Genomic DNA, 27,999 nt, shown 5'->3' on the forward strand with positions numbered 1-27,999 from the left:
GACAGAATAACTGACTAATGCCACATACTGCATCTGTCAGCACTTCTACAGGGCTGTCTTGGTTGATGAGAAGGGGGGAAACGGAGTACACGGAGTTTGATTGCTTCATGCTAATTTATATTCATATTAATTTATAGAGATTCATAGAGTCTTGTAAAGCCTTATGGGCAAACTGATCCCTGGCGTAATGCCACCAAACTCCGTGGTGTTATAGTACAGATGACAAGAAACTAAGATCATCAGCCAGTCTATATTTTTACATTTCTAAATTCAAGATGGAGGCCAACAGGCTATTTGGGAGTCTGGGTGGGGTGGGAAATTTTTAAGGGGCCCCTGTCTTTTTCCGAATCCATTTGGGGTGGATATTGGTATTTATGGCAGTGAGGAACTGATAGCGCTCCCTGCAGCAGGATCTGTACAAGTTTCTCCACAGAGCTCTAGCAATGCCCCAGTTCAGACGTGCAACACCCTTACTGTTAAAAAGTACTGAGGTGAAATCCTAGGCCTAGCCAAGTCAGTGGAAAAACTCCCATTGACCTCAGTGGAGCCAGGATTTCACCCTAGGTCCCTAAAGTGCTGTGCCACCCAGTTCAGACTTGCAACATTTCTACTGTTCTAGTCTTATGCCCCCACCTTCCTCAGCTCAATCCTGACCTACAGTGACATGTCAGCTTTCCCACTCCTTGGCCTCTCCGGCCCCAAGACTCAAATCCAATGCATTAGAGCGTGGCAGACCTTCTCTTGTGGAGACATATGTACTAAGGAGCCCAAGTGAGCCCCTGTCGCTTATTTCCCTCATGATCTAATCCAGATTTGGTCACTGGCCTCCAGTGGTGAAACCTCTGCTCCATCACTTGACCCTTTTCAAATGAAGTCCTTTTAAAAATTATGTTGATGTGCAAAAAACTCCCAGACTATACAGGCTGGGGGCAAAGGACAACTCCATGCAGCAGTGACAAGGACCACCATGCTTCACACCATGAGCTCTGCCCTGCAAGTCCACACTGAGACAGACTCCTGGGCAGAGACTTGTGCCCTCTCCAGGGAGCAATGCCCCTCAGCAAGGATTTTCAGTGACACCAAGCAGTGTTTTCAGAACAGAGCAGCATTAGACAACCTGAACACGGCACTGGAAGCACTCAGGTTAGCATGGAAAAAACATAGTCTGTCTGGCCAAGCCACAGCAACCAACCAGCCAAGCTGTAATGGATTCCATTTCAGGTTCTGTCTCTCCCGGATTCCTTGGGCAGATCCTGATGCAAGCAGCCAGCTTCTTCCAGAAGCCCACTCACTCTCCCCAGCTGGTCACCTCTCAGTCCTTTGTCTCCAGGCAGGGCCACACTGAGTTCACAACCCCACCCACCCAAGTTTCCCCACTGTTGAGTGTTGATTGTTCAGTCACTGGAGATTGCATTCTCCCTCTGAACCCCTTGGTGATCTGGGTCGGTTTCAATCAGTTCCTTAAAGATTCCTATTCTTTGCAACCCAGTCAGCAAACTGACACCCACACCTCATGTCCTGAGCTGTTCCAGGAGCCATGTTAACTCTTTTGCACCCACTGTGTAGCAATGCAAAGTACAGAGGGAAACTGAGGCAAACAGGGTTCATAAAAACATACAGAAAATTCCTGCTTTGTCATACATAGGGCAAGCAATTATGGGCCAGCATTCCCAGGGACTGATCAGTGAGGTTCCCATTGATGTCACTGAGAGCTGCAGGTGCTTGGCACCTCTGACAAGCAGGCCATTAACTGTTGTGCCTTGGGTTCCTCCTCTGTAAAATAGAGCTGCCTGCCTCACTGGGTGCCGGAAGGCTTGATGTTTGACAGCATTCTGAAGATGTACAGCGCCAGAGTAGTGCTAAGTATCACGTTCACAAAGGGAGTCACTGTGCATTGAGAGGAGGAATGAGCATGGATCAAGGTATAATCAGCTATAATAAATAGTGTGCAAGAAGAGGAGATGTAGTGTGTGGCAGGTCATGGATACAGAAGGTTTAAACTGAGTGCTGTGCGTGAAAAGTGCAGGGTGGGTGGCAGCGGAGAAAAATGCAGGTGGGGGGGGAGTGAGCGGCATGTGTGCAGTGGGTGAAAGGTGAGGGAGGTGGGTCTAGAGGCTACAGAGTGATGGCTCTGCAGTGGATGGCATATGAAGGAGATGCTCCTAACGAAGGAAATGAGCAGCTCAGTTCTCTCTCGGCACTGGACCCTCCCAGACCTGTCTAGTTTTCCCTCTTCTACTCTGGGAAGGAGTGTGGAGGCAGGGGGGATAGTTTTGGATAGGTGTCTTGGATGCTTCGTATTGGGCAGCCAAAAACATCTCACCCGTATTTCTTTCCCCTGTGCAGAAAAACCCTGCCTAGTCCCTATTCAATAGCATGCTCCCACTGCAATGAGGCAAAGTTTAAAACAGCATAAATCTTTCAGTGGTTTCCACTGATGGGGCAAGGAGGGGAGTGGGACAGATGATTTTGCTGCCCTCTTGTGGAGAAAAGATATAGAAAATTATCTTTCATCCTTTAGTTCTGACCTAGCAATGGCGTCCGAGGGGGCGTAGAGCAGAATCCCTCTCCTAAGGACTCACTAAAAGCTTATTTTTCCCACAAAATTCATTCCTGTAAATCAAACCCCATGGACATTAAGAGACCAGCACTCACCTTCTAGCCCATGAGTGCACCTGAGATTGACCGGGACTCTCCTGTCTGTTCCAACCGGAGACATTCCCAGGAGTGGATGCAGAGCAGTCTCAGCACAAGGCCTTTGCAGCTTGTCCCTTCTGGCTGCCTAGCAGGTCCTGTGATTCCCCCTCTGGGGTAGTTCTCTGTCCAGTTCTCTATATTCTTCCAGTCTTCATACATAGAACCTAAATATTAAGGGCCACATTGTGATCCCCTTCCGCCATGAATACACCAATCAGCCATCTCCAGGAATCAGGTACTATGCAAGTATCTGGGATCTGGCCCTAAGGCAGGAAGTTGTGTAAACCCCTTAAAGAAAAGTAATTGAAAATGGGCTCAGGGCCACGTATCTGCACCGGTTAGTTTTGTGAAGCAAAATGTATTTATTAGGTCCTAAGCATAGTTCTCAGTGCCCCAAACCCCACCCGGAGGCAGATAGGAATGAAATCTATAATGGTAGGTACCTAGGCACATGCAAGCCCAGGATGCAGTGTGGGCCAGCTGTATTCTCCCTGCCGACTGGAACAGTGAAATCGTAGGATCCAAAACCAGGCGGACAGGAGCACAAAAGAAACAAAAAATCAGGGCTGGTCTTAACCCTTAAGAGAGTTTCTATGCTGCTGTTTCCAGGTGTCCTCCCCAGAACCAGGCACAGACCCACCCCCTTCCCCCCAAGCAGTCCTCTGCCACTGACCCAGCTCAGACCCCCATCCTGCCCAGCACTGCAGAACCAACCCAGCTGCCCCTCTTTCACCCATCCCCAGTTCCCCACTCATCCAGCCCCCCACCTGTGCCTCTCCCGCCTCCCCAGCCCCGTCCCCTGCCTCTCCCAGCCCCCTCCCGCAGCCCTGCCTGTGCCTCCCCCAGCCCCCCCACACCCTGCCCTCCCCACCCGCCACCCCCACAGCCCTGCCCAGCCCCCCCTGCTCTGCCTCTCCCAGCCCCCACCCCCAGCCCTGACCTCCCTGTGCCTCCCCCAGACTCCCACACCCTGACCTCCCTGTGCCTCCCCACCTGCCCAGCCCCCCTGCTCTGCCTCTCCCAGCCCCCCCACAGACCTCCCCTTGCCTCTCCCCGCCCCTCACCCAGTGCCCTGCCCTACCCGCGGGGGGCAGACGGGGCGGGCCCCGAACCCGCGGGCGGGGGGGGTTACGAACAATGGGTTCCCATGGCAGCTGCCTGGGGCTGGCCGGAGCCAGGGCAGCCCGGCCCAGGAGAGGGGGCGGCGGGGAGCGGCCCCGGGACACGCCGCCCGGCTCGGCCACAGGTCAGGACGCCCACCCCCCGAGGGGAACCAGCCAGAGGGGACCCCGGGGGCAGAAAGGGGGGCCGGGGAGCGTCATGGAGGAGGGACTCCTGAGAGGATGGTGCAGGAAAAGGGGGGCGGCTGCAGGAAGGGGGAGCCCAGGGGAGGGGCATGGAGGGGGGGACCCCTGAGGGGATGGTGCAGGAAGAGGGGAGCCTGGGAGGAGGGGCATGGAGAGGGGGAGGGGCATGGAGGGGGGACTTCTGAGGGGATGGTGCAGGAAGAGGGGAGCCTGGGGGGAGGGGCATGGAGAGGGGAGGGGCAGGAAGGGGGACCCCTCAGGGGATGGTGCAGGAAGAGGGGAGCCTGGGAGGAGGGGCATAGGGAGGAGGAGGTGCAGGAAGAGGGGAGCCTGGGGGGAGTGGCATGGAGAGGGGAAGGGGCAGGAAGGGGGAGCCCAGGGGAGGGGCATGAAGGGGGGGACCCCTGAGAGGATGGTGCAGGAAGAGGGGAGCCTGGGGGGAGGGGCATGGAGAGGGGGAGGGGCAGGAAGGGGGAGCCCAGGGGAGGGCCATGGAGGGGTGACCCCTGAGGGGATGGTGCAGGAAGGGGGCAGGGAAGGTGGAATTCCCAGGGGGAGGGCCATGGAGGGGGAAGGACTCCCAGGGGTGGATGGTGGGCAGAGAGCAGTGGGTGGACAGAGCAGGCACAGAGGCTCAGGAGAGCCCCCACAAGGCAAAGCATGTGGGGGGCATGGAAGACCCTTCTCTGTGCCTCCCTGCTGTGGGCACAGAGGGGGAAAGCCGAGGAGGCCTGGCACTCCCCAGCCAGTGGAGGGCGAGCCCCGGATCCCCTCACTGCCATTAGCAGTGCATCCCCTCACCTTCCCCTCAGCTGGAGCGTCAGCTACCCCTAGTGCCCTCTGCAAGTCAGGGTGTTGCAGCAGGGTCAGACTGGGCCCTGCGCTGTCATGCCCCTAACGAGGAGGAGGAACAATTATCTCTTTCTAGAGTACAACAGAAAACACAAAAGCAGCCACAGTTCAGCACTACCAGACTCTGTGTATCATACTGGCAGCATCAGGCTCTCCCTAGACTGTCACTTAGGCCTGCTGGCCGGGATCATCCAAGGTTCCCTAGTGAATTAGCACCTCTCTCCCAACAATTTACATCAGCCTCAGTTACTAAAGCTGAACACCTTGTTAAAATCTAAATTCACTTCTCCTTCATCCCGCTGCCTCTTTTGTCTTTCTCTGAACAAACTGCAAGGCATAAGCCCCTTTCACTGTCATGTATGGTCAGTTTCACTTTCGGCATCTTCCCTGCTTTCATTTTTTTTTAGGCCCCAATTCCTGCTGTTGTTGCATGCAGCTAGATCCTCACTCCTCCATAAAGCCATGCAGGTGTTTTAAAAGCATCTCTGGCCAGTGGAATGCAGAAATAATTATAGAAACATTTCTGTTTGATTTAGCTTTGTAAGAGCTCGTTTTTACATCATCTAGAGTTTTGAGCTACATAACCAAATAAGCTGCTAGCTCTATATTACGTTTCATATTGTGGTGTCCTGGGGCTGATCTGTGTCAATTTTTTGGCTTTACCTTGTTTTCCTGCATTTTTCTGATGGAAAGAATAAAGTTTAAAAAATTCAGGACACATTTGAATTGACAATATCCTTGAAAAAGCATCCCGGCAAATGAAGGGATTATCATGAAAAATAAGTGCATGCAGTGTTGTTGTAGCCATGTTGGTCCCAGGATAACAGAGAGACAAGGCGGGTGAGGGAATATCTTTTATTGGACCAACTTCTGAAGGTGAGAGAGAGATGCTTTCCGTCTACACAGAGCTCTTCGTCAGGTCTGGGAAAAGTACATGCTGAAAGCTCAAAAGCTTGTCTCACCCCTGGAAGCTGGTCCAATAAAAGATATTCCCTCACTTACCGTGAGAAATAAGTGACACTTTTGCACTTCTCTAATCCAAAGACTGAAAGCACGTCACAAATTTAATTGTACCTCATAATATAATACCCCATGAAGTCAAGTATTACCAGCCACATTATATAAATGGGGATAACGGGGCACAGACTGCTGCTGTTCTACCCACTAAGTAACATGGTCTTGTCAGAAAACATGTGAGGAGAAAGAATAAAATATCAGAATTATGCACTGTAAACACTTTATAAAAAACAACTCTAAAACAAGCCGATGCCATGGATGTCAGCTAGCTACTTGAGAGCTATTCTCCGTTTGTGTCACTAGCCCCCTCGTCGTGGTATTGAAGTGTAGCTAGGGCTAGCAAAGCAACATCTGGACATTGCACATTTTCTTTGTCTTCCATATCAACTATGTTCAGTTTTCAAGTCTAAATATGAGCTTCAAACTGGCATCCAAAACAAGCTGCATTCTGGTTCAGTCATTATCACTGTCAGTGAAGATTCAAGAACCGGAATTTAGCTGACAATTCTGTTTTTGATACCTAAGTCATAGATACCTCAACTAAAAGATAATACAGGTAGGTCTTCCATGGCTATATTGGCTCAGCAGTGGTATTAAACAGTACTCTTGCCTTGGTCATTGTAGGAAACAGATACAACGAAGGAAACAGAGCAGATATGGAGTTTAAAAGGGCCATTTCCATTGTCCCTTTTCTCACTGATTAACCATTACTTCGTTCATGTTTGTTTTTCACTTGTTGTGTGTCATGTTGTTACAGTGAAACGCTTATGGAATTACACGTTTCATCCACATGCAATTGAATATAATTCATTCGGAACCATTATAATGCAAACTAAACAAAAGGTGGGGAGAAGGATTTGTCATTCAAAATGTTGACTTTCAGGAATGGGTTGCACAGTCAAACAGAAAGGACACGTGATAGTTCCTCTCTTTACAACTCTGGTGAGGTCACACTGGGACCATCACATTCAGTTTGGGCCACTGCACTCCCAAAAAGACATTGATAGATTGGAGGGGTTTTAAAGATCAGCAGCCAAGCTGATTTGAAGCCAGTATCCTGCAGTTGCCTAAAGGAAAGCCTAAGACCTGAATGGGTGTATAGCTTGGCTAAGCAAACTAAGGGAGAGACGTAGACACTTGCTGATATGAGAGATGTGAATGACCAGCAAGAATGGAGAAAGAGATAACTTAGGGTGGTATAAAGGGGTCTCATTAGAACTAATGAGATAAGGAAAAAATGTGAGAGTATCAGGATCCATTATTTACCCCTTCACGCAAGAACCAGGAGTCATCTAATGAAATTAATAGGCAGCAGGTTTAAAACAAACAAAAGGAAGTATTTCTTTACACAACGTACTGTCAACCTATATAACTCTTTGCCAGAAGGTGTCGTGAAGGCCAAAGCTACGTTGGGGTTAAAAAAAACAATTAGGTAAGTTCATGGAGGATACGTCCATCAATGGCTATTAGCCAAGATGGTCAGGGATGCAACCCCATGCTCTGAGAGTCCCTAGACCCTGATTGCTAGAAGCTAGGCATGAACAACATGGGATGGATCACTCACTAATTGTCCAGTTCATTCTCTCTGAAGCATCTGGCATTGGCCACTGTCAGAAGACAGGATACTGGGCTAAATGGACCATTGGTCTGACCCATTATGGCCTTTCTTATGTTCTTATTTATTAAATGAAGATATAGTCTCTCAAGGGAAATAGCAGGAGCCCAGTTGACTGGGATATTTAGGACTAGACTAGGCAAAGCACTCAAAATGGTAATGTTAGAAAGGAATGTTCTAGCATTGGCAGGGAGCCTGATAGAGTCTAACAGAAATTAGAGATGGGATAAGAACTAAAATGATTTATAATTAAAGTTATAGTATAAGGAAACAGCAGTCACTATCATGGTATGCTCCATATTGACTGCTTTTCCTTTGGTTCTTAAAGGTTGTTATTGTTGCTTTCCTGCACAGCAACTATGAGTTTTGGAACCATGGATGTGTATTTGAATGAGATAGAAAACAATCTGCAGAGTATTTTGTACAACAAAGAGGAGGACCAGGAGAATGAAACCTGGAAGATGTACATGGAGAGAAAGAACATTGTGCTGGAGTTTCTGCACTCTGACTTGAGTCTCCACCTGCTGAAACGCCACCATAAGCGAATTGAACTTCTGAAAAAGTGCTCATATTACATTGAAATTCTGCCCAAGCATTTGGCACTGGGAGACCAGAACCACCTCATGCTGCCCACCACTATGTTCCAGCTGGTTGACCCCTGGAGATTCCAGAGGATGAAGAAGTTGGGAACAGTCCAAACCAAAATCCAGCTGTTGCTCTTAACTGACCTGTTAGAACAACTGGAACAGGGGCGGGAGGAGCTGGTCCACTTCCTGGAGACCTATGACATGGTAACATTCCTCGCCAGGTGGGACTTGGTCAAGCAAAAGCTGTCAAATCTGTCTGAGCTGATGGATAATTTCCTTGCCATGCTAGTGCCAGGAAGGCTGTATGTTAAGCATCGTCTGGTGTCAGATGTTGGGGCTACCAAAATCCCACACATTAGGCTTGTTCTGAGTACCAAGATGCCAGTGATGTTTGATCGAAAGGAATCAGTGGCCCATGAGGACTGGGTGAGCCTCAAGTGGTTTATCACAAGTCAACAGTCACAGCCTGAACAGTATGAACTCAGGTTTAAGCTACTGGAGCCCCGAACCCAGCAAGAGAGGATCCAGTGTGGAATAATGCCGGTCACGTCCAACATGTGTGAAATCCGGAACCTGCTGTCTGACAGATCATACAGATTCACAGTTAAAAGGGCGGAGACTTACACACTCGTCTATGAACAGTGGCGCGATACCATCACATTGGAGACAAAACCTTACCCTGATGAAGGCATGGAGAGCACCATGTGCGAACCCTGACGGATGAAGCAGCAGCAGAGAATTTTCTAATTTTGTCAATTCAAAGAAGTTGAAGAAGTAAAATTTAAAATGTATTTTTAAAGGTTTTTGCATAAAAATTGAGCTGTTGTGTCTTCAATTGTAATTTTACAAAGTGCCTCATATACATCTTTATGGGCTGAAAACAACACAGTTTAAACAGTCACCACTGCCCCTCGTGCCTCCACCCATCCTTTGCAACGTCCGTTGCCAATGAAGGCCAGCTACCCCTCGTAGTGAGGCTGAGCAGACTATAGCAGTGGGTAAAAGATCACCACATGGTGTCTGACACAAAACAATTTAGGGAAAATTTATCCACTGTCTGGTGCCTTCCTATAAATCAACAGCTAACTCAGTGCCTTCTTCCCACGCAATGTCCTCACTTTTCATTGCCCTTCCTTTCTTCATTGCCCCTTGCCACACCAACAGTGCTCTGTTTACACACACACGCACACACTCACCTGAATCCCAATCCTCATGGTCCCTCACCACTGCCCAGTCTCCTTGCCAAGGTTCCTTCCACAGCCTCTGACATGTAGTTGCCCTCTCATTTCCCATCCCATAGTAATGCTCTACAGTGCAGGAAAAGATCCTTTTTTGACTTAAAACAGGAGAGGGCAAAATCTCCAGGGATCATCCTCTATAAAACAGTTTCCTCTGTTGAATATTGGGGTTAATTCCTCTTTTCCCATCTGTTTCTGTCCAGATTCAGTTCCGTAGAATCCTTTCAATTAAGTACAGGACAGATTCTATTCACGCATGGACACATATACACGCACATAGAGAACTCAATCCCATAGTCATAAATAAACATTTTTCATTTAATAAATTTAATCATCTTTACAATTATGGCTTAAATATGAAACAGGAATGTTGAGGTTCTTATTTAAAAACATTAGAAGCAGATAAAAATATTTGTATCCAAAATGTTGTTCCAAAGCTGTTACAAGTCTCACGTTACAGACACAAGATAAAAAACCTGTCACATTTAAGGTTCCTTAATTTGAATTTCACAACACGTAACATTTTATTTCCATTTAAAAACTGATTTATTGCAGTGGATCGTTCTCTACACAGCTGTATGGCTCCTCAGGAACAGCACTGCAGGCCCACGTCTGTTCCTACTGAAGCCACAAAAGATTTTTCTACTGGTTTTACTGGGAGCAGGAGCAGACCCAAGGGAGAGTGCTAAAATCACAAAGATCAGTCAGATTGAAGCCTGAGACACTGTTTACTCTAGATGTAGATCACCTTTCTTGAACTCACATAGGGTTGAAGTCTCGGTAGTGCTGGGGAAAGCTATGCTACCCTCCAGCATGGACGGACATATACCACAAAAGCAATTTTAACACGTGCTTGTCTTCTGGCTGAGAACCCAAAGACAGTCCCTCTCCCCAATCCTGAAGAAAGAGCAAGCTGTATGGAGTGGGGGTGGTGAGGGTGCTGTACTCCGACCTCTTAGCTACAGTCCAGACCCACCCCACCATGACTCCGGTCAGAAGCTCAGAATAGTGGGCTGTGCATGAGGATGGACACCTTTCTGCCCAAACTGCAGCCATTGTGCTGTTCTTTGGGCATGCACCTATGGTCAGCACCAGCTGGAGTTCAACCCCTGATGTTTATGATGAAAGGATATTTCCCAGTCATGGCATCTCCCTAGGAAACCATTCTGATCTCCTATTTTACCATTCACAAGCCTTGTTTTATCAAACTCTGTGATGTGGCCAACAAACTGCACACCATCATGCCAGACACATGCCATTGGAATTATAGTGGGGGCTTTCTCCTCTCCCCCCCCCCATAATAAAAAATGTCTTCTTTGTCTTTATGTCAATAGTTTTATGTAAGAATCCTTCCATCATAAATAACTGATTCAAATCTCTCTACGCATATGAAGCTGGACTAAATTTAATGAGTCTTTTCCATATTAACTTCTCTGATTCTGTATATCCAAAAGCACTATATCCATAACACAGTATTCAGTTATCAGTAATAGTCTCTACAAAACATTACATTAATTGCACTTCCTGCTAACCCCTGGCTACTGAGGCTACATGATCAATTATGCGACTACCTATTTACAACATCAATGCAACTCAGCAGTTTAAGCTGCGATCTCACTGTAGTTTGTAGGCCATAGGGCAGCATTTTCGAACACAAGTTATGAGACCAGTCTCTTTCAGAATAAGTTTCCGGAGAGGATGTGATCTGTTGCCTTGTAAGATAACAGTGACTGAACACAGTACTTCACTCTAGACTTTACCGCACAAGGTGAAGTAGTTTGGTGGGCCGGGGGATGGGTGGTGTTTTGTTTTTGCTTTTTTAAATACGAACAAGTGGAAAATGGTACACGCAGAGGTGACTTGGCTAAATGATGCTCAGCGGTATCAAACTAAGCCCCTACAGTGCGTCTGATTCGCCTCTCATTTATACCAGTTGTACGCTGGTGTAACCTGCATTCTTTCCATGGAGAAACTCCATGATTTACACTAGAGGGAGGAGAATAAGGCCCACTGGACTTAAAGGGACCATGGTGAGTGTGTTAGCTATACAATGTTCTCTCTGCTGGGATGTGTGTGCTATACTGAAGTGTTTAACTTAAGGATTCCAAAACTGTCTTTCAACATTCGTTTCACTAGTCCACAAAGTGATCTCTGTTCCAGAGTTTACTCTGGAATCGTAAAAACAATTAGTTTGCAAAAACAAGGCCTGTTTGGAATCCTTGAGATACGAGGCTTCAATGTGGGACAACTATCAGGCCTAAGAACTCACCTGTTCTCTGCCTGTGGCACATAATAGTTTAGTCTCTTGAGGGCTGTAAAACTTTGGTTGTTGGGCTTAGTGTGCAGGTGCTGGGTAACGTTAGTGGCCTGTGATACAGAAGAGGTAGGTCTGGATGAGCTGGTGATCCCTTCTGGCCTCAAATGCCATGACCAGCCTTTATCCAGTGCCCTTTAGAAATACTGAGGAAGCCTTCTACATTCTTTCCTCAGACATGGGACTTGGACCCATATGCTGCACTACTAGAAGAGCAGATGTGCGTGTTCTCTTTTACCAGAAACCAGGTCTATTACATGGCAGGAGAGCAAGCAAGCAGTTTCAAAACAAGAAGCAGAAGAAGGAGAACCTTCTCCACAGGTTCTGCACTTTCCATGGCTATACACGACTCAAACCTAACAGGAAGGATCACGGAAATGGAGTATGACATTACACACTGGCTCTTCAGGTTTTCTTATTGCACATTCCTTCACTTTGGGAAAGAAGCCCTGCAAACGCAACACTCATTCATCCCTAGTATAACTCTTGTTGAAGTCACAAAGGTTGGTAGTTACACCCGGGGTGACACTTGGCCCACCTTGTTTTCATTTGATACAAAAAATGTTGCAACGGCAGCTTGGCTCAGTCTTACACGGACATCTACTGGTCCCCATGTATTTGGTCTTCAGGAGCACTGAGGCAGGCACACGTAGTCAGAACTGGAATAATGAGATTGCCGTGCTGTCCCCCATAAATACCATGCCCACATAAGCCGCTCCAGCTTAACAAGGCTTCAGTGCTGAGCACCATTTCACTACTACACAGGTATGATCGGAACTGAATTATTGGGAAAAATAACTCCTGTTCCTGTCAGCCTCCTGTTCTCTAGTGATCCACACCTCTCAGTTCATAGCAATTTGGCTATTTTAAAAATATATACACATACATCTCACGTGGCCAAAAGCATGGGCCTTTGATTGCAAAGCAAAGTTCATTGAGTTAAAAGTCAATAAGTTAGAAGCAGCTTAAAACAAGAAGAAGAACAGAGGAGGGAACATTCTTTACACAAGAGGAAACATTTTCAAGTAAAACTAGGTGGGCAGCTTAAAAATATCTTTACAGTGTCAAAATCTGCTGGTAGAGGTTGTCCCCCATGGTCTTCATTCTCTTTATACTGGTCATCACAATCTCCTTTGCACTAAGAGTCAATATGTCTATTTATAAAAGTACTTGGCCTTGGCTAAGTGATATTTACCTATTCATAAAGGCCAAGAATATTTCATTATCTGGGTTTTGTTTTGGTTTTTTGGTTTTTTCCTTCATTTAAAATAAAACACAGATTGTTTCTTCTGCTTTGAGAAATGAGATTGCCTTAGTAGTTTCCTGGGCTTGGTTTCAGAATTCATGGTAGCATTTGGCAGCCTTGATCCTAGTATGGCACATCACAGCTCAAGCCTGCAGCTCTGTCACATGCCATCCTTCAGCTCCTGATGAAGTAAAAATATCTATTTGGTCCCCAAAGAATAGCTGCTGTCACAAAAATGCAGGTTGGGGATTCCACGGAGGCTCTCTTGGCTTCCACAAAATCTGCCCCTGCACCCATCAACTTCCACAGCTTTTTGGTTTGCAAATGCTGGAAGTCTTGACATAAGGTTGCCTTTTCATTACAAGAAGTTTAAGGTGAGTGGTCAAGTGCAGCTTGCCAATTCCTGGTGCATTTTCTTCACTGGTTAGTGCCTGACGGGTAGAAAAGAGGCTTGAATGCAGCATTGTTCCCCAATGGGCCCATCAAACATTTCAGGCAGGGACTGGTTTATCCAGCTGTGATCTATTCACATCAGCGAAGGGCTGACTTCTTCCTGACCCGAATGTCGTGAGCCGAAGTGCTGCATCCCATCTGTTTGTAATGCTCCAGCAGTCTCCTCCACAAAGGGTTGGATTCCAGGAGATAGCGGTTTCCTGTTGGTAGAAGGGAAAAACCAACAGTGAGCAGAAATGGCTAATCTGTTTCCATAGAACACTTGGCGGACCTGTCTGTAACCTCTGGGCCTAGAGAAAAAAGCCAAACTGTGCTGGATAAACTGGAGGGACATTTCCTTCAGCCCCAAAGTCCCCAGCCATGGCCCTACCATTGCCACATCACTGTAAATGTATCCTGTCCATGTGACCAACAGGGAAATACCAGCAGGTCAAATTCTGCTGGACTAGAGATCCAGCATGCAAGCAAAGAAAGAATATGATTAAAAACAGAAACAAGACAATACACGCTGAATGTATGTTAAAAACATGGGAGAGATGCCTATGATCACTGCTCTCCACTCTGAGGGGTAGTTCAAATACATGGGGTGGTTCCCAGCCACTCGAACTTCAAAATCATTGACGTTGTAATGTTAGAAAAACGAAGACAGACCATCTTCTTCTGCCTCTAAGTTCGGATCCCCACTTCCTTCTACAGCATTTCTTCTCCCATCCTAGCTTCATGCACCTTCCCAGAAGACTCACCTATAATGCAGAGCCCCTCTTGAGCCCGAGTGATGGCTACATTGACCTGGTTTGGGTCAATAACAAATCCCAGATACTTCTTCTGCCAGCTTTTGGTGGGATTCCTATCAATATCTGATCGAGAGCAGGAGCGTACAGTGGACAGGATCACATACTTCCATTCACTCCCTAGAGAGAAGGAATTGCACCAATTTTATTGATGGTGAAGTTAAAGGCATTTAGCCAGAAAGTGTCCAGCTATGCTTCCCTACTGGAATAACATCCATTCCTCTACAGCAAAAGTCTAGAATATCGCAGCTTACAGCTGTGTTCCTATGGCATTTGGAGCCATTACTGTATCCCATCGTCATTTTTACGAGAGCATCTGCCTTACTGCAGACCCTGGCTCTATGAAGAATGCTCACTTTAACAACCCCAACCTCCCCTCCAAGTGTCATTCACATTTAACTTCTTCACTTATGTTCAACAATTGCGCTCCATCCATGTGGCTGGTTTTCTGAGACACAAAGATTTGGGGGATTTCTTTAAATAGGTATTTCAAGGGCTCCCCTCGCTGCTGATTGTGACCAAGAATCACCCAGAAAGCCAGCTCTGTGGGGTCTCTCCCGATGGCTGAAGCAAGCCCTGACCCATGAGATTTGGTGATTCTGAGTGACAAGGTGCTGTACCCCACAGGAGGGTGGAGAAAGGTAATGACCTTACTTCACACCAGCTGGAAGCTGAAATAGAGAACTCTGCTATTCCCTACGGACTTTACCTTGGCTTTTCATGATAGTGCAAACTGTCATCCCACGGACACCCTCCTGGGCGAGACGTTTGTTGACCTCCGACACCTGGGCGTTGTACGGGCTCAGGATGGCAACATTCACTGGCTTGATGGTGCCATCCAGGGTCAGCTGCTTTGCTATCCTCACCTGAGGGGGGACACAATGTGAGCTCCTGCTTGTTGTTGGGGCTGGGGGGGAGGAAAGGAAACAGCCTTTTCCTTCATTCCACACATAGGTGGAATTGCTGTGGAGGGACAGAAGAGAACAGGTCCCCCCAGCTTCAGATTGGGAAGGAAGGAGGAAGAGAAGACACGAGGTTCTCTCCAGTTTTATGCCATCCCATTGATACCCCACTCAGTGATGCACTCTGGCTTCTTGTCCACATGGCCCCTTTCACCAACGCTGTTTTGGTCTGTGGTTGCACCGTTCATCCCATCCTCTCCATCCACAAGGCACAGAGACCAAGGTGGTGGAGGAATAGACTGGTGTCGAGTTAGTCTTGGGCAGCAAAGCCAGAGATTTTAATGTTAAAGCAAGGAAACTCAACCTGGCTCTCCTAGCCCTACCCATGGCGCTCCTAGGGCTCAATGAGGCATAGCACAACTCTTTGCTGAAATCACTGTGTCAACCCGGGAACAAGACAATTAAAAAAAAAAAGGAAAAAAAAATAGATGCAGGATGATCACATCTTGGTTTTGTGCTGGTAGCCACATTATCGAAGGGTGAGCAAGGGCTTCACACTCATACACTGTGGAGAGCCTTTGCTAGCTGCAACATCAACAGGACCATACATCTTTGAACTAGTGCTGGTTATTTCAGCAAGCCCTGACCAACAATGCCCATGGCAGACCAGAGCTGCACTGGCTACAGCAGCGTTTAAAGGCAGCAGTTCCTAACATCACTCTAATGCTTTCCCCATGACCAGCATGGGCACTGGCTTGTGCTCACCAAATGGTGCTGTAAGCCGGGCTTTCCCGAACAACCTGGCCCAGCCCCACCGGTTAGACCAAGCCTGGGCCTCGGCCTCTCACTGGACGTGTGAAAATGAGTGAATGGCAGGGGCTGCCTGGGGCAGTCTACGAGATTCCCCACGAGCTTCTGTCAGCTTCAGTACTTCCACCAGGGCGCCATAGACACCAGCCGGTCACTGGGGCCATTCTGTTCCTGGCACTGAGGGCAGGGAAGACTCCTCCACTCTCAAAGCTCCCTCTGCTGCTGCCAGCCAGGGAAGACAGCATGGCTAAGAGGTGGTGGTAGTCTGGCTGCATCAGGGACTTGATAGATGCAGGGAACAGGGGAGCAACCTGAGAGACGGTGAGACAGGAGTAGCCCTATCCTTCCCCCAAGCTGAGTCCCTTGGTGGGACTCAACACTCACTCTCCTGTTACCACTCTAATCCGTCCTTCCCTAGCAGGATACGCTCCGTGCACAGAAACCTGCTCCTGCATCTCACCGGGACGCATTGTGGTATTTCACGAATGGCTGATCGATACAAAGACTCTCTCTCGCACACAGGAAGGTAGGGACAGAGCTTGTTTGCTTTGCGAAAAACAGGGGTGGCTGGCAAGGAGCGTGAGACTCCCTGGCCGAATTTTATAAATGCAGACTGATCGTGGGTCTAAGACAAAAAGTAAATCCCCATCAGCACCTGCCTGAGAGATGGTGTGAGAACAGTGTCGTCACAGCTTGTGCAGTGGGCACAGAGAGGGTCGTGCTGTTTCAATGGATGCATTGACCTTATTAATGTTTAGATCTTATGCGTCTCTTAGCAACTCCTTTCAATGACAAAATGGCAGCTGCGTTGAAAAGACCAAACACCACCGTCAATGTTTGCAGCTGATTGGCTGAAGAGCATTTCAGGCTGGATAACTATTAAATGGGACCCACCTGGCAAGCAAACAATACCAGATGCCAAACAATATGTCCATAAACCCAAGTGCTGCCTTACTCCACCCTCACCATCTGCCAGCAAAAAAATGCCCTGCTGGCTACTTACCACCTGTTCCACTTCTTCCCGGTTAGCCCTGGAATTCTCGTTTCCCTCCTCAGTGGAGACCATCAGACTCTGCTCCTTCCCCTCTATGTGCCCGAAGATGATTGGACAGCCACTTTTGTATCTGTGTTCGAATGCGCTGGTAGGGCGTTTAAGCTCAGGGCAGGTTGTCAGATTGCTCATGTAAAATTCCTGGGATGGGAACCTGCAGATGTCCTTTTGCTGACAGATCAAAAGGAGAGACCCTCAGGTGAGTAACAAAAGTGAGGGCCCCAGGTCCCACAGTACCTGTTTAACCAGGCTGTCTACCACCAATTTCTCAAGCCGTAGCTCTTCATACAACCTGCCACATAGCCATTCTTAATAGCCTCCAAAATGCTGCCCCTATGGAAAGGGCAAGAAATTCAGTGTCACCTGTATACCGATAGATATGGACAAGAGAGCAGGTGTGTAGACACGCATTTTGCATGTGCCAACAGCCAGTTGTGACAACTGGGTACCCAGCCCCTTGAGTTGTGTCTTCCCAAATCAAGCAATTGCATGGGCAAAATCAGAGGCCGGGCAAAATTTTACCGGTCTGCTATTTATATGTCCAATGCTTTACAGAAAAGCTCTTCTGACAGTTAAACCAGAAGGCAGTGCCCGCTCAAGCGGCACGGTGACTGCCATTTTGGCCTGGGTCACCTAGATCAACACTTGTGCATTCTATAAGGCAGCAATTCCTCCAGTACTGAACCCACTGAGGGTGGCTATTGCTAATTAATTAATTCAGAGCCGTCCCAGAGCCTGCATTATACAGGAGGTCGCTTTCAATTATCACAATGGTCCCTTCCGGCATTAGGGTCTATGAATTATTTGTATTGTGACAGCACCCGAAGGCCTGAGTCAGGATCAGGGCCCCATTGTCCTAGGCACATGGAGACAGGGACTGCCTTTCCATAAGAAATTACAGTCTAGTTTATGACAAGCCAACCTGTGGGTGTAGCTAATAAACAGGAGTATAGAGGAGGGTATCAGTGATAGGAATATGTATTTACTGGCTAACAATATGCCAGTCAGATTGACTAAAGGGTGAAACTCAACAGATCAGCAACCCCCCGTGACCCTGCACCTGCCCATTGTCAGCTGGCAATCTATGAGATGAGAAGAACGAGTGAAGAGTTGGCCAATGTACTAGGGAAGCTCAGAAAACCATGTTCAGAAAGCTCTTCTGCAGTGAAGAGTGCCCTATCCTGACTAAAACAGTATCCAGGAAGGCTCCCCTAAAGTAAATACTCAGGGCAGACTGGATTATCAGAGGAGATGTTACAGCAGAATATTTGCATCCCAACAGGCTGGAGCAAGCTAACAGCATTTCCTATGGCGGGGGGTGGGAGAAAGACCACCAGGGGACTCCTACCATGCGGTACTGCGTGTCCAGCATCTGGGCTTGGTTCCGGTAACGTTCAAAGAGGGATGTCTCCATGCCAAGGCTCTTGCAGAAATCGTTGTGGACTACAGGCCGCAACTGCTTATGGTCCCCAAGCAAAACAACCTGGAATATATGGAGTGAAAACACAGGCTCCAGTTCTCTGCCTCTTCTACTCCACTCCTTCCAGTTAACTTGTTGGAGGAATGTGTGTGAAGGCACATACATTATTACTATTTATTTCTATTCAGGCAGCACCTACAAACCCCAATCCAGGATCAGGGTCCCACCAAAGAACACAGTCCGCAGCTCACAGTCGAGGTGTCATTTGGTATTCAAGACACTTTGCTGAGCAAGAGCTTGCCAGACTCTCTACTATATTCTCCAACTTCAGGACCAGGTGGGTCATTAGGACAACCACAGCACATCTCATCGAGATTGTCTATACAGGCCAGCACGTTTCCTGGCTGTAGTGCCAAATGCCTCTTCCAGAGCATGCCAAAATAGCATCCACATCTTCCATCTACTTTTCTCTCCAGCTCCGTATGTGCTTTGAGGAGAGTCAAGCCAAAATGTGGATTGAGCATGTTTGAAAGATTGCACTTGTGGGGCTGAGATGAGATACTTAGGTCAAGTAATTAGCTAGTGAGCATACGGACCGGTTTTATGCTGCAGTTGTCACCATCATAATAGACCCACTAAGTGTGTGTGTTTATATACTGTGTTGACCTCTGCGTGCATGGTGTGTTTGGGGATGCGTGTTTATGCAGAGCGGTGTGAATGCAGATGTACAATGTGCACCTCTGAGCCTGGGATGCATCACACAGTTTGACAGGAGTTGCGTTTCCCTTGCAAGGTAAAAGGGCGACACATAACGGGGCATAACGCCCAGCATCCCAGTGCTTTGCTTGGAGCTCCACCCTGACGAACACACGGAGGAGACACCACAAGAGTGCATGCATCACCACAGGAGCCATCAGGGACAGCCTTGAAATACAACTGCAAACTTTAGTGGGTAGCGAGGCGCAGTCTAGAGTGAGTGCAGAGCCAATGGAGAGATCCTCTGGTTAGGGAGCAATTCCGGGGCAACTGACAGCGCCCTAATGACTGACCACTGGGAGGGACTCACCTTTTCCGCCTTCATGTAGCTGACCAGGGGTATGAGGGTCTCTGGCTCGGTGGACATGGCGCACTCATCAATGAGGATCTGCTTGACGTTCAGGTTGTCCACAAGGCAGGCGGCAGAGGCTGCAGAGCACGTGCACAGGATGACATTGTGGCATTGCAGCTCTTGCACACGGGCTTCTAGCAACAGGCTTTTGTACCTGTAGGCGAAGGTGAAGGAGGTCAGATTCTGTACTAGTGGCAGCATTTGTGAAACTTTCACCTCTGCTCAGTTCCTACTCTGGAAACGGGATACACCTTCCCAAAGGGTTACACCCTCCCCTCCCCCCAGCACGGCCCTCTCCATAAAGGGTTTCCCACAGGCCCAGTTGGAGACACCCTGGGGTCTGAAAGCTATGGAACCTACATCCCCAGGCCTGGTAGCTTCATTTTTCAGTCCAACAGCCCAGAGTCTCATGAACCACACAAGCAGAGCCCTCGAAGCAGAAATCACTCTAGAAGCACTCACAGGCTGCAGTGTTACCCTAAGGAAGTATCCCTGGATGTTCAGTTCACAACAGATTCAGAGAGTTACTATCTCCACAGCATATTCTGTGCTACAGGGTCAACAGGAGCTGGTTGTATTTGTTTTTTTCAAAAAAAGCAACCTCAGGAACATGATGTGGTTTGTTCTTTAGTTTCAATTTCCAATCTCAGCAAAGGCTAAGAGGGCCAGATTCTTAGCTGCTGTAAATCAGCATAACTCCATTGACTTCCATGCAGCTATGCTGATTTATAACAGCTGAGGTTCTGGCCCAGCAACTGCATCTTAAACCTCTCCCTGATGGGGATGTGAGTAACTGCACTGTGTTGCATACAGGTACTGGCTATTTCATACTAATACACGCTCCAGTACAGCCAACGACTGCCAGACCTTTCATGTGGGTCTCTTTTCACTCACTTCTTAACCTCCTCTTCTGATATCTGCTCTTCTCTTTTCACTTTTGTATCAAAGTCACGGATTTTTCGCCAAAGAGGATTGGGTGGCTGCCGGATTCGGTGATGCAAAATTATTTCACTGAAATTAAAAAAACAACAAAAAACGGGATTTTTCAATATAAACGTTATACATACCCACATCCATGCACACTGGGAGATGTCCCGCAACAACGGAGTATACCAGCTTGGTTATACACCAGCAGCATCTCTAAGAAAATACGTCCCAGCTTTTACATTTTCTCAGGCCCTATGCTTATTTCTCCCTAGATGGGCCAAAAGATTTTCTTCTTTCTATTCCAGTTAGTAAACTGAATGAATTTATAAGAAATGTCAACATTTGTCAAGAGAGCTTAGTAACCTCTTATTTCTGAAGTTATCCAGAAAAGAAGATGGCTTCATTCTAAATACATGTCCCAGACATGTCCAAGCATCTGCCAGGGCTGGTGGACAGCTGGAGGGACACACAAAAGGGGCCAATCGACAGAAAACCCTCCACTGAACATACTCAGAGAGGGAAAATGTAGGGGACTTAACAGAGAGTAAACGCAGAGAGTGGCCTGGAATAGGCAGAGATGGTGGAGCCTTGTTCATGATCTGATGGTGCTGGAAGGATTCAGATTCTACTCCAGAGACCCTCCTGCCAATAGTTCCCGCTCCCAACCTGCAATTCCCCCGTATACTGCAATATGATGTATTTGGACTCTCCTGAGCAAACTAGAGGATGGCTTCCTTGGCTCCACTGTGGGGTGAACTCAGGACACACTCTCTCTTTAACCTGCTTGGGGTTGCATTGTCCTACCTGAGCTCCGGCTTAGGTTTTGCATCCCGCAGGGCTTTCCGGGAGAAGTGCCGGCTGCTCCCGGGGTAGGGGAATTCCATCGACTCCATTGCCTCGCCATAAACCCTCAGAGGCTTCAGGTTCCCCTTCATCTTCAACAGCATCTCTGGGGAGGGAGCAGAATAGACTCCACTGAGTGACACCAGGACTCATGCTCTCCTAAGATGCCCCCCAGGCAACAAGCCCTTTTAGTCTCAGGGTCCCAATATACAGCCTTGCACTCAAAAAGGCACAGATCTCCAAGCTCCTTTGAGAGCAGGTCAGTGAGGGATCTTTTATAGAGCAAAGGGATGCTGGAGCAATCCCAGACTTCAATGCAAGCTGCACCAGGCACCCTGAGCGTAGGAACCATCTGCTGTTTAAGAACATGCATTATCTCGCTTTGTCAGATGTACTATTCCTACCCCCTCTGCAACTTCTCACCTGCCACTGCCTTGTTTCCATTTAAGAATTTCAGCCTAAGTAGTACGCTAGGATCTCTTCCACCTTCCCTCCCAGCTCTCTGAAAAAACGGGTAAATAGAAATCTTGTATCACGTGACCCCCAGCAGTCAGCATGCCAAGTTACCTGCAACAACGTCAACAGACTTGTTGGATGGGCCACAGTACAAGATGCATTTTCCTGCTTTTTCCGCATCGTCCAGAGATGGTTCCTTCTCCAGCCTCTCCTCATTCAGCTTGTTGAACCAGTAGACAATATGGACCCCAACCACTGTCTTCCCCGTGCCTGGGTGAAACAAGGTCTGCTGAGAATGTTCCGACATACCGTTGTTGGCAAGTGGAACAGAGAGACTTCCAGGCTGGTGTGTTTGAGAATTTAGAACTGAATGGATTTGCACAGCCCTGAGTGTCACTGCCCCACCCCATTTCTGTGTCACTTGCGTGTGGTCCCACAAAGAACATGTCACTTCAAGGACCTGGCAGCAGAGGAGTCTGGGGGAACCCCGGGCCAGGCCTCAAGCGGCTTCCATAAAAAGTGCTATCACCCATTCACACGCATGCATGTACCCCCTCTTGTCTCACCTGGTGGTCCCTGGATGAGAGTGAAGGGTTTTCTCAGAGCATCTAGGATTGCCTTGTTTTGACTTTGGTTGAGCTTCCTCAGGCTCCCAGGGATATCAAAGGTTTTTTGGGCCAGGAGTTTGGATTTTTTCTCTGCTACATTTAAAAAAATAAAAACAAGAACACCCAACAACTTTAAACTGAGATTACAGAGGGCACCAAACAAGAAGCACACTTTGCAGTGTCATTGAGCACGGCATGGTCCAAGCATAGGACTCAGAGCCAAGAGCTCCCAAATTTAATCCTACTTTGACACCAACTCCCTCTGCCACTGAATCACCTGTAAAGATCCAGAGGGTTAAATGTTAACTGCTCTAATATGGCGGCTAGGTCCTGTGACTCCATTCCCCTTTGGAAAGAGGAATCCCTAGCCAGGGAACAGAGAAGAGGCAGATGCTGAGAACAGCAGAGCTCTATCTGGGAGCACACTCGCTTCTCTATCATAAGGACCTGGGCAGACAGCTGGGACTCCTGGGGACATACCTAGGTGGAAGCAGGTAGCCACCACACAAGGGAGCTGGCCCAGCCCTGTCACAAACGACCTGCTTATTGGCTACCCATTAACAAAGGTCACCTGTGTCAAACCCAGAACCAGGACTGTGCATATATCTGGGGCCTGTAAGATCTCAAACCTCACATCAGCTAAGAGACCCCATGCAGGAACTGAGGGAGATCTTTTTATACTTTTTCTGCCTCGGTTTGCCCATTCACAAAGTACAGATCATGCTTATTCAGCTGCCTCACAGAGGCATTAGTTAATGGCTCCCAAGGGCTCCAACGAGAGTGGTATAAGCACAATAGAAGTGGCAGTGTGGCCTAGTGGATAGGATGCTGAACTGGAACTCAGAAGACATAGGTTCAGTTCCTGGCTGTGCCATTGGCCCGTTGGGTGATCTTAGGAAAGTCACTTCCCTGTGCCTCAGTTTCCCCATGGGAAGAATAATACTTGACTTCTTTTGCACTTCTCATACTCTGAGAGCTATGCATGAAAAGCGCTAAGATCGTAAGAGCCAGATCGTTTTATTATTATCACCAGGTATGGTCTTAAACATGGCCCACTTGCTTTGGCAACTGAGCAAAAGAAGCCTGTGAATGTTTGCACCTACCTGTCTGAGGAGGCTCCTGGCCCAGTGCTATGCTCTTGGCGAGCGAAGAGGCATGTTTCAGTTTCCAGATTGCATTCTCCTTCCGGCTGATAGAAGGGAAAACAGAGAGTTACTGAAACATAGCCCCACATGGTGAAAAACACGACACAGCTTTCTTGAACTGCCTTTCGGTATCCTACCACTTTGCTTTGTTCATTCAATGAAGGCTCTAAGCAGAGAGCTAAAAGCAATTTGGGAAGAAGTTGTATTGCAATAGTGTTACTCTGTACAGGTGACCCATTCCCTGCCTGCATGAAGAACGGAGCCAGGCAGGATTTGGGGGCAGAGGATTACATTTCACAGAGCAGCAGGGAGCACAGATCACACCCCAGCTGTTTTTATCTCAAGGCACCAAGGGAGAGGTCACTCCAGAATAAGAAAAGCTAAAGCTACATGCAGTTGTAGCTGGGTCAATCCCAGGAGATTAGCAAGATGAGGGAGGTGAGGTGGTATCTTTTATTGGACAGATTGTTGGAGAGAGAGACAAGCTTTTGAGCCACACAGATCTCTTCTTCTGCTACAGTTAACTCGAGCGAGATTGGCCGCCTTGCCTGTTAATGAGGCTTGATTCTAAAGGCAGGCCATGGATCTGCTTGAAGTGTGGCTGTCTCAATAAGGCACGGTTGCAAAGGAACCGGCATAAAGGAGAATAAGAACGAGAAATCAGGGGCATGGGGCTGCTAAAGAAACTATGAACAGCCTTTCAAGCCGAGTTGTTTGTGAAAGATGCTGTAGCAAGAGTGAGGTGAATTGCTACAGTAACAGAAGTTGAGCAGTCCCCCCAGGGCTGCCTCTTTTCCTAGCCCCCTCAATCCTTTGCTCTTTAAGACAGCTAGGACTGCAGGAAGCGGGGTGTTTCGGGAATGTTTGAAAAAGCGACAACCAAAAACACAGAGCACCCTGCCAGAAGCCCAAGGGCCTGGCTGATTTGTGTAGGGACATGGGGATTTTCAGTGGACCAGGTACACTCAGGAGAAGGGCTCCATTCTGTTTGGGAAGGCGGCGTGGGGAAAGCTAGCCCCATATCTGCTTTCTTTTGCAAAGGACTGAAATCACCAGCTACACGTTGAATATCGCACCCACACTTACATATCCGGAAGCATCTTTGGAATGATTTCCACTGTAAACCTGGCTGAGTCCCGGGAGATCTCTGCAGGAACTGTCTCCATGGACATAAAATGGATGTAAAAATTCAGAGTCTTCAGACCATTTCTGTCCAGCTTCTCATTGTCACTACATTCTTCGGTCAGCCCATGGGCTACCCAAGTGTATGTAGCTGGATCAACCACGAAGCTGCCACCTGCCGTGCTCTCGTTGGACAAGCTGAGTTTCTGGAGGCCGTGGCTAAGACATGCCTCGTCATTACGGCATCCACTGAGCGTCAGACCTTCTAGCCGGATGCACATGTAACAGTGGTTGAAGTCTACATCAATGGCACACTCCTCTAGGAAGCTTTTGGTTAAGGAGAAAGTCCCCTGCAGCTGCCCTTCGCTGTTCCTTTGCTTGTCCCAGGTTATTTTGACATCCTGCAGGACAATGGAGTCGTTTTCTGCCACAGCGCACGAAGCAGATTCCATGGCATTGAGCGGCTTCCACACCCTGCTATAGTCCAGTGGATTCTTGTACTTGTCCTTTGACGCTTGCGTGGCGTAATTCGAAAAGCAGTTGATGGGCTTTTCTGTGTGCTCTAAACAGACCTCGAAACCCGGAGTCACGCTCCACAGCTGCACAGAAGGCACCAGAAATCCCCGCTGAACCGCCGTGGTGAGCTGCAGTTGCACAGCATCTCCGGCGCTCAGCTCTAGAAACAGCCGCACATAGTGCGAGCAGTCGCTTCTCTCTATTCTCCCCACCTGCCTCTGGCCCATGGCCCGGCCGCTCCAAAGCAGAGCAATCACGCTCTCAAACTCTTCCTTTCTGATGGCCGCCAGCACGTCTTGCCACACCTGAGCGCTGAAGAGGGTGATGTGGCGGTCCCGAAGCGGTGAGGACCGCGGGGTGTGCTCCTTTGAGCTCACCACGGAGTACATTCGCCGCCTCCACGTCAGCCTCATGCTGTTCCGCTCTTGGTTAAACGAGGGCTGTTCCACTAACTGCAGAGCCCGGTAGTTGATTAGTTGGGGATCTGGAAGGCTCTCCTTGTTCAGTGGGAACAAGGCTTTAAAGAACCTATCAACTCCCTCAACGCTCACAACGAACGCGATCTTCTGCAGGACTTGGCACCTCAGCCGGGTGGCCATCTGCAGGGAATGGGCCCTCTTTTCGTAGGTTACTGCCCGCAAGTTCTTTCTGTTGAAGTCATGGCAGAGAAATTCAATGTCCTCTGAGGAGTACAGTACTGGCTTCTTGCAGAGCACGGAATGAAGGTGCCGCTGGACCACGATGTCCAAGTATCGGCGGATGGGGGAGGAGGCCCAGGTGTAAGAGTCGACGTGCAAGGAGTAATGTCCCGCCTTAGACTGAGCGGTCGAGTTGGAGCGACTGAAATAGGAACGGCTCAGCAGCCTCCTGAACTCCAGGACGATGGGGGCGAGCTTCGGGTGAATGTCATCGGTAGCAATGAGGTCAAGCATCTTGTGGACATCACGAGCGTCCACAGCTGACTCGAGGTGCTCCCACAGTGGGGTCAGGAGGCTGAACTCACCCCATCCAGCAGGGGCTGGGCCAGCAGGCAGAGCTCCCAGGTGGTGCGAGAGGTGGATGGACAAAGGAATGATGTGGCTGTATTTGTTCTTCATCTGAGCCACTTGCTGAGGGTTGGGCTCCATTTGACACCGAAGAGGAGTGACGTTCTTGGTGTGGTCTTTGTTGGTTAGAAACTCGGCCACAAAGCTGTTGAACATGATCATGAACTCCTCTATCATCTGGTGGGATCCCCTGTTGCCTGGGGTACTTTCCTCATCCAGCCGGTCATAGTAACAGTCTTCCTGCAGCCTGAACTGTCGGTGGACTCTGGAGAAGTGATAAGCCACAGCTATACAGTCCTCAAGGGTGTCAAAGCGAAGGGCCTTCGTTTCCCCACTGTAGTGGTTCTTAATGATGCTTTCTGCCTCCTCGTAGGACAGCTGCCGGTCCGAGCGGATTGTGGACACAGCGAAGTTCCGTTTCATCATCCTGTCTGTCGTCTTTTCTACAGTGACAAACAGGGAGATCACATGGCGATTCTTTTGTGGCAGGAGGCTGCAGAGGTCTTGGCTGATCCGAGGTGGGAACATGCAGAGCGGCTCCTTACCAGGGGCATAGTAAGTAGTGCCTCGTTTCTTCGCCTCCATATCCAAAGCACTGTCTTTGGGAACAAAGCCAGCCACGTCTGCGATGTGGATCCCAATCTCGTAACAACTGCCCTCATCTCGGACACTTATCGCATCATCCAAATCTTTAGAGCCTGGGGGGTCGACAGTGAAGGTCAGGTAGCCCCGGCAGTCCCTCAGATTCTCCTTGGGAGGGTTCGATTTGCTGGACGTAATTTTGGCCAGCTCCTTGGTCACCTCGCTTGGGTACTTTTTTGCCAGACCGTACTCCAAATCAAGGATCTTCAAGCCTTCTTCCAGAGTCAAAGCCATGGGCAGGATGTCTGTTACTATGCCTAGAGGGTAGTAAAAACCTTCCCGCCAGGAGATAATTTGGACACAGAAAAGCTGACTTCTTTTCATCTCCTGGCTTATCTTCTCACAGCTGACCACCTGGTACTTCCCCTTTATCAGTTTGCGGATGGGGACAACATTGGGTTTTTCTTTCAGCCCTGGGACAAATATTTTGGTGATGGTGCGGTCGATGGGGATCATCACGCGGGGGTCGAACTCGTCCATCGTGCAGACGAAGGACCGCTCTCGCTCGGCCCACATCAGCACGCCCACCACTCTCCCTTGGGGACGGAGGGCGCCACCCTCAGGGGCACTGGTCTGCAGCAGCTCCACGAGCACTTGGTCGCCAGTGAAAGCCATGCCACAGCGAACTCTGCCTTTGATCTGAATGTTGAGGGGAGGTGACTCATCGAAGGCGAAGGCAGATGCTTTGTCAAACCCCTCTTTGACCAGCTCACACCTCTTGTACATTTTGGGGTGCATGCGAAGATACTCCTGCATTGTGTGAGAGGAGAAGTTGACATATTCCAGCCGGCCGTTCTGCTGGGCCGAGGCCTCGGAGTTCACGTTCAGCAACCCTTCTTCGGAAACAGTCACCTGGACGTTCTTGCTCTCATCCAGGAGCTCCTGGAGAATGGGATCGTCGGGATTTCCGTTATCCAACTCGGAGGTCCAGGAATCCGTGTCGCTGTCGTCCTCCTCCTCACACAGCTGCTGCTGCTCAGTGCTTCCCTGGATCCAGCTCTGCTTGTCGGACACTGCCTGCTTAATCTGCTCCAGCGTCAGCGTTTCCGGAGTCACGCTGCCCTTCTCGATGCACTCCTGGAGGAAGCGCTTCCAGACCTTGCTGCACTGGCCATGGGAGCACAAGGCCACAGCATCTCCCACCACAATGACCTGTGACTGGGCCCTTGTCATGATGGTGTTCAGCACTCTCGCTTCGTTGAAGAACTCCATGTTGGGGGAGGCAGAGCTAAGCAGGCTTTCCTTGGTGTGAACTGTGCTGATGATGATGACCCGGAACTCCCTCC

At 48.8% G+C, this 27,999-nt stretch overlaps 2 protein-coding genes across 7 annotated transcripts in view; one reads left to right on the forward strand and one right to left on the reverse strand.

Moving 5' to 3' along the window:
- Positions 1-3,876: 3,876 nt before the first annotated feature.
- FNDC11 (fibronectin type III domain containing 11) lies at positions 3,877-8,822 on the forward strand. The gene is made up of 2 exons (XM_073309442.1): positions 3,877-3,943; positions 7,817-8,822. The coding sequence occupies exon 2, from the start codon at positions 7,848-7,850 to the stop codon at positions 8,790-8,792; it is 945 nt and encodes a 314-aa protein (XP_073165543.1). The 5' UTR covers positions 3,877-3,943; positions 7,817-7,847; the 3' UTR covers positions 8,793-8,822.
- Positions 8,823-9,617: 795 nt separating this feature from the next.
- Positions 9,618-27,999, reverse strand: part of HELZ2 (helicase with zinc finger 2) — a 52,423-nt gene continuing 34,041 nt past the window's right edge. The window contains exons 9-20 of one of the 6 annotated variants that reach the window (XM_073308869.1): positions 24,474-27,999; positions 23,346-23,431; positions 22,201-22,335; positions 21,746-21,904; positions 21,140-21,284; positions 20,303-20,419; positions 19,367-19,562; positions 18,229-18,363; positions 16,833-17,051; positions 14,827-14,983; positions 14,070-14,237; positions 9,618-13,526 (exon numbers count right to left, since the gene is read on the reverse strand). In XM_073308869.1, coding sequence (XP_073164970.1) covers positions 13,405-13,526; positions 14,070-14,237; positions 14,827-14,983; positions 16,833-17,051; positions 18,229-18,363; positions 19,367-19,562; positions 20,303-20,419; positions 21,140-21,284; positions 21,746-21,904; positions 22,201-22,335; positions 23,346-23,431; positions 24,474-27,999 — 5,165 coding nt within the window. In that variant the 3' untranslated portion in view covers positions 9,618-13,404. Of the gene's footprint in view, positions 13,527-14,069; positions 14,238-14,826; positions 14,984-16,832; positions 17,214-18,228; positions 18,364-19,366; positions 19,563-20,302; positions 20,420-21,139; positions 21,285-21,745; positions 21,905-22,200; positions 22,336-23,345; positions 23,432-24,473 lie in introns of those variants that run through there. The other 5 variants (XM_073308871.1, XM_073308870.1, XM_073308872.1 and 2 more) reach the window with 5 other exon arrangements.

This window comes from Lepidochelys kempii, chromosome 13, assembly GCF_965140265.1.
Source record: "Lepidochelys kempii isolate rLepKem1 chromosome 13, rLepKem1.hap2, whole genome shotgun sequence".
NCBI lineage: Eukaryota > Metazoa > Chordata > Testudines > Cheloniidae > Lepidochelys > Lepidochelys kempii.

Coding starts and splice junctions, on each gene's coding strand:
- FNDC11 (XM_073309442.1), top strand. CDS start 7,848: ATGAGTTTTGGAACCATGGATGTGTATTTGAATGAGATAGAAAACAAT.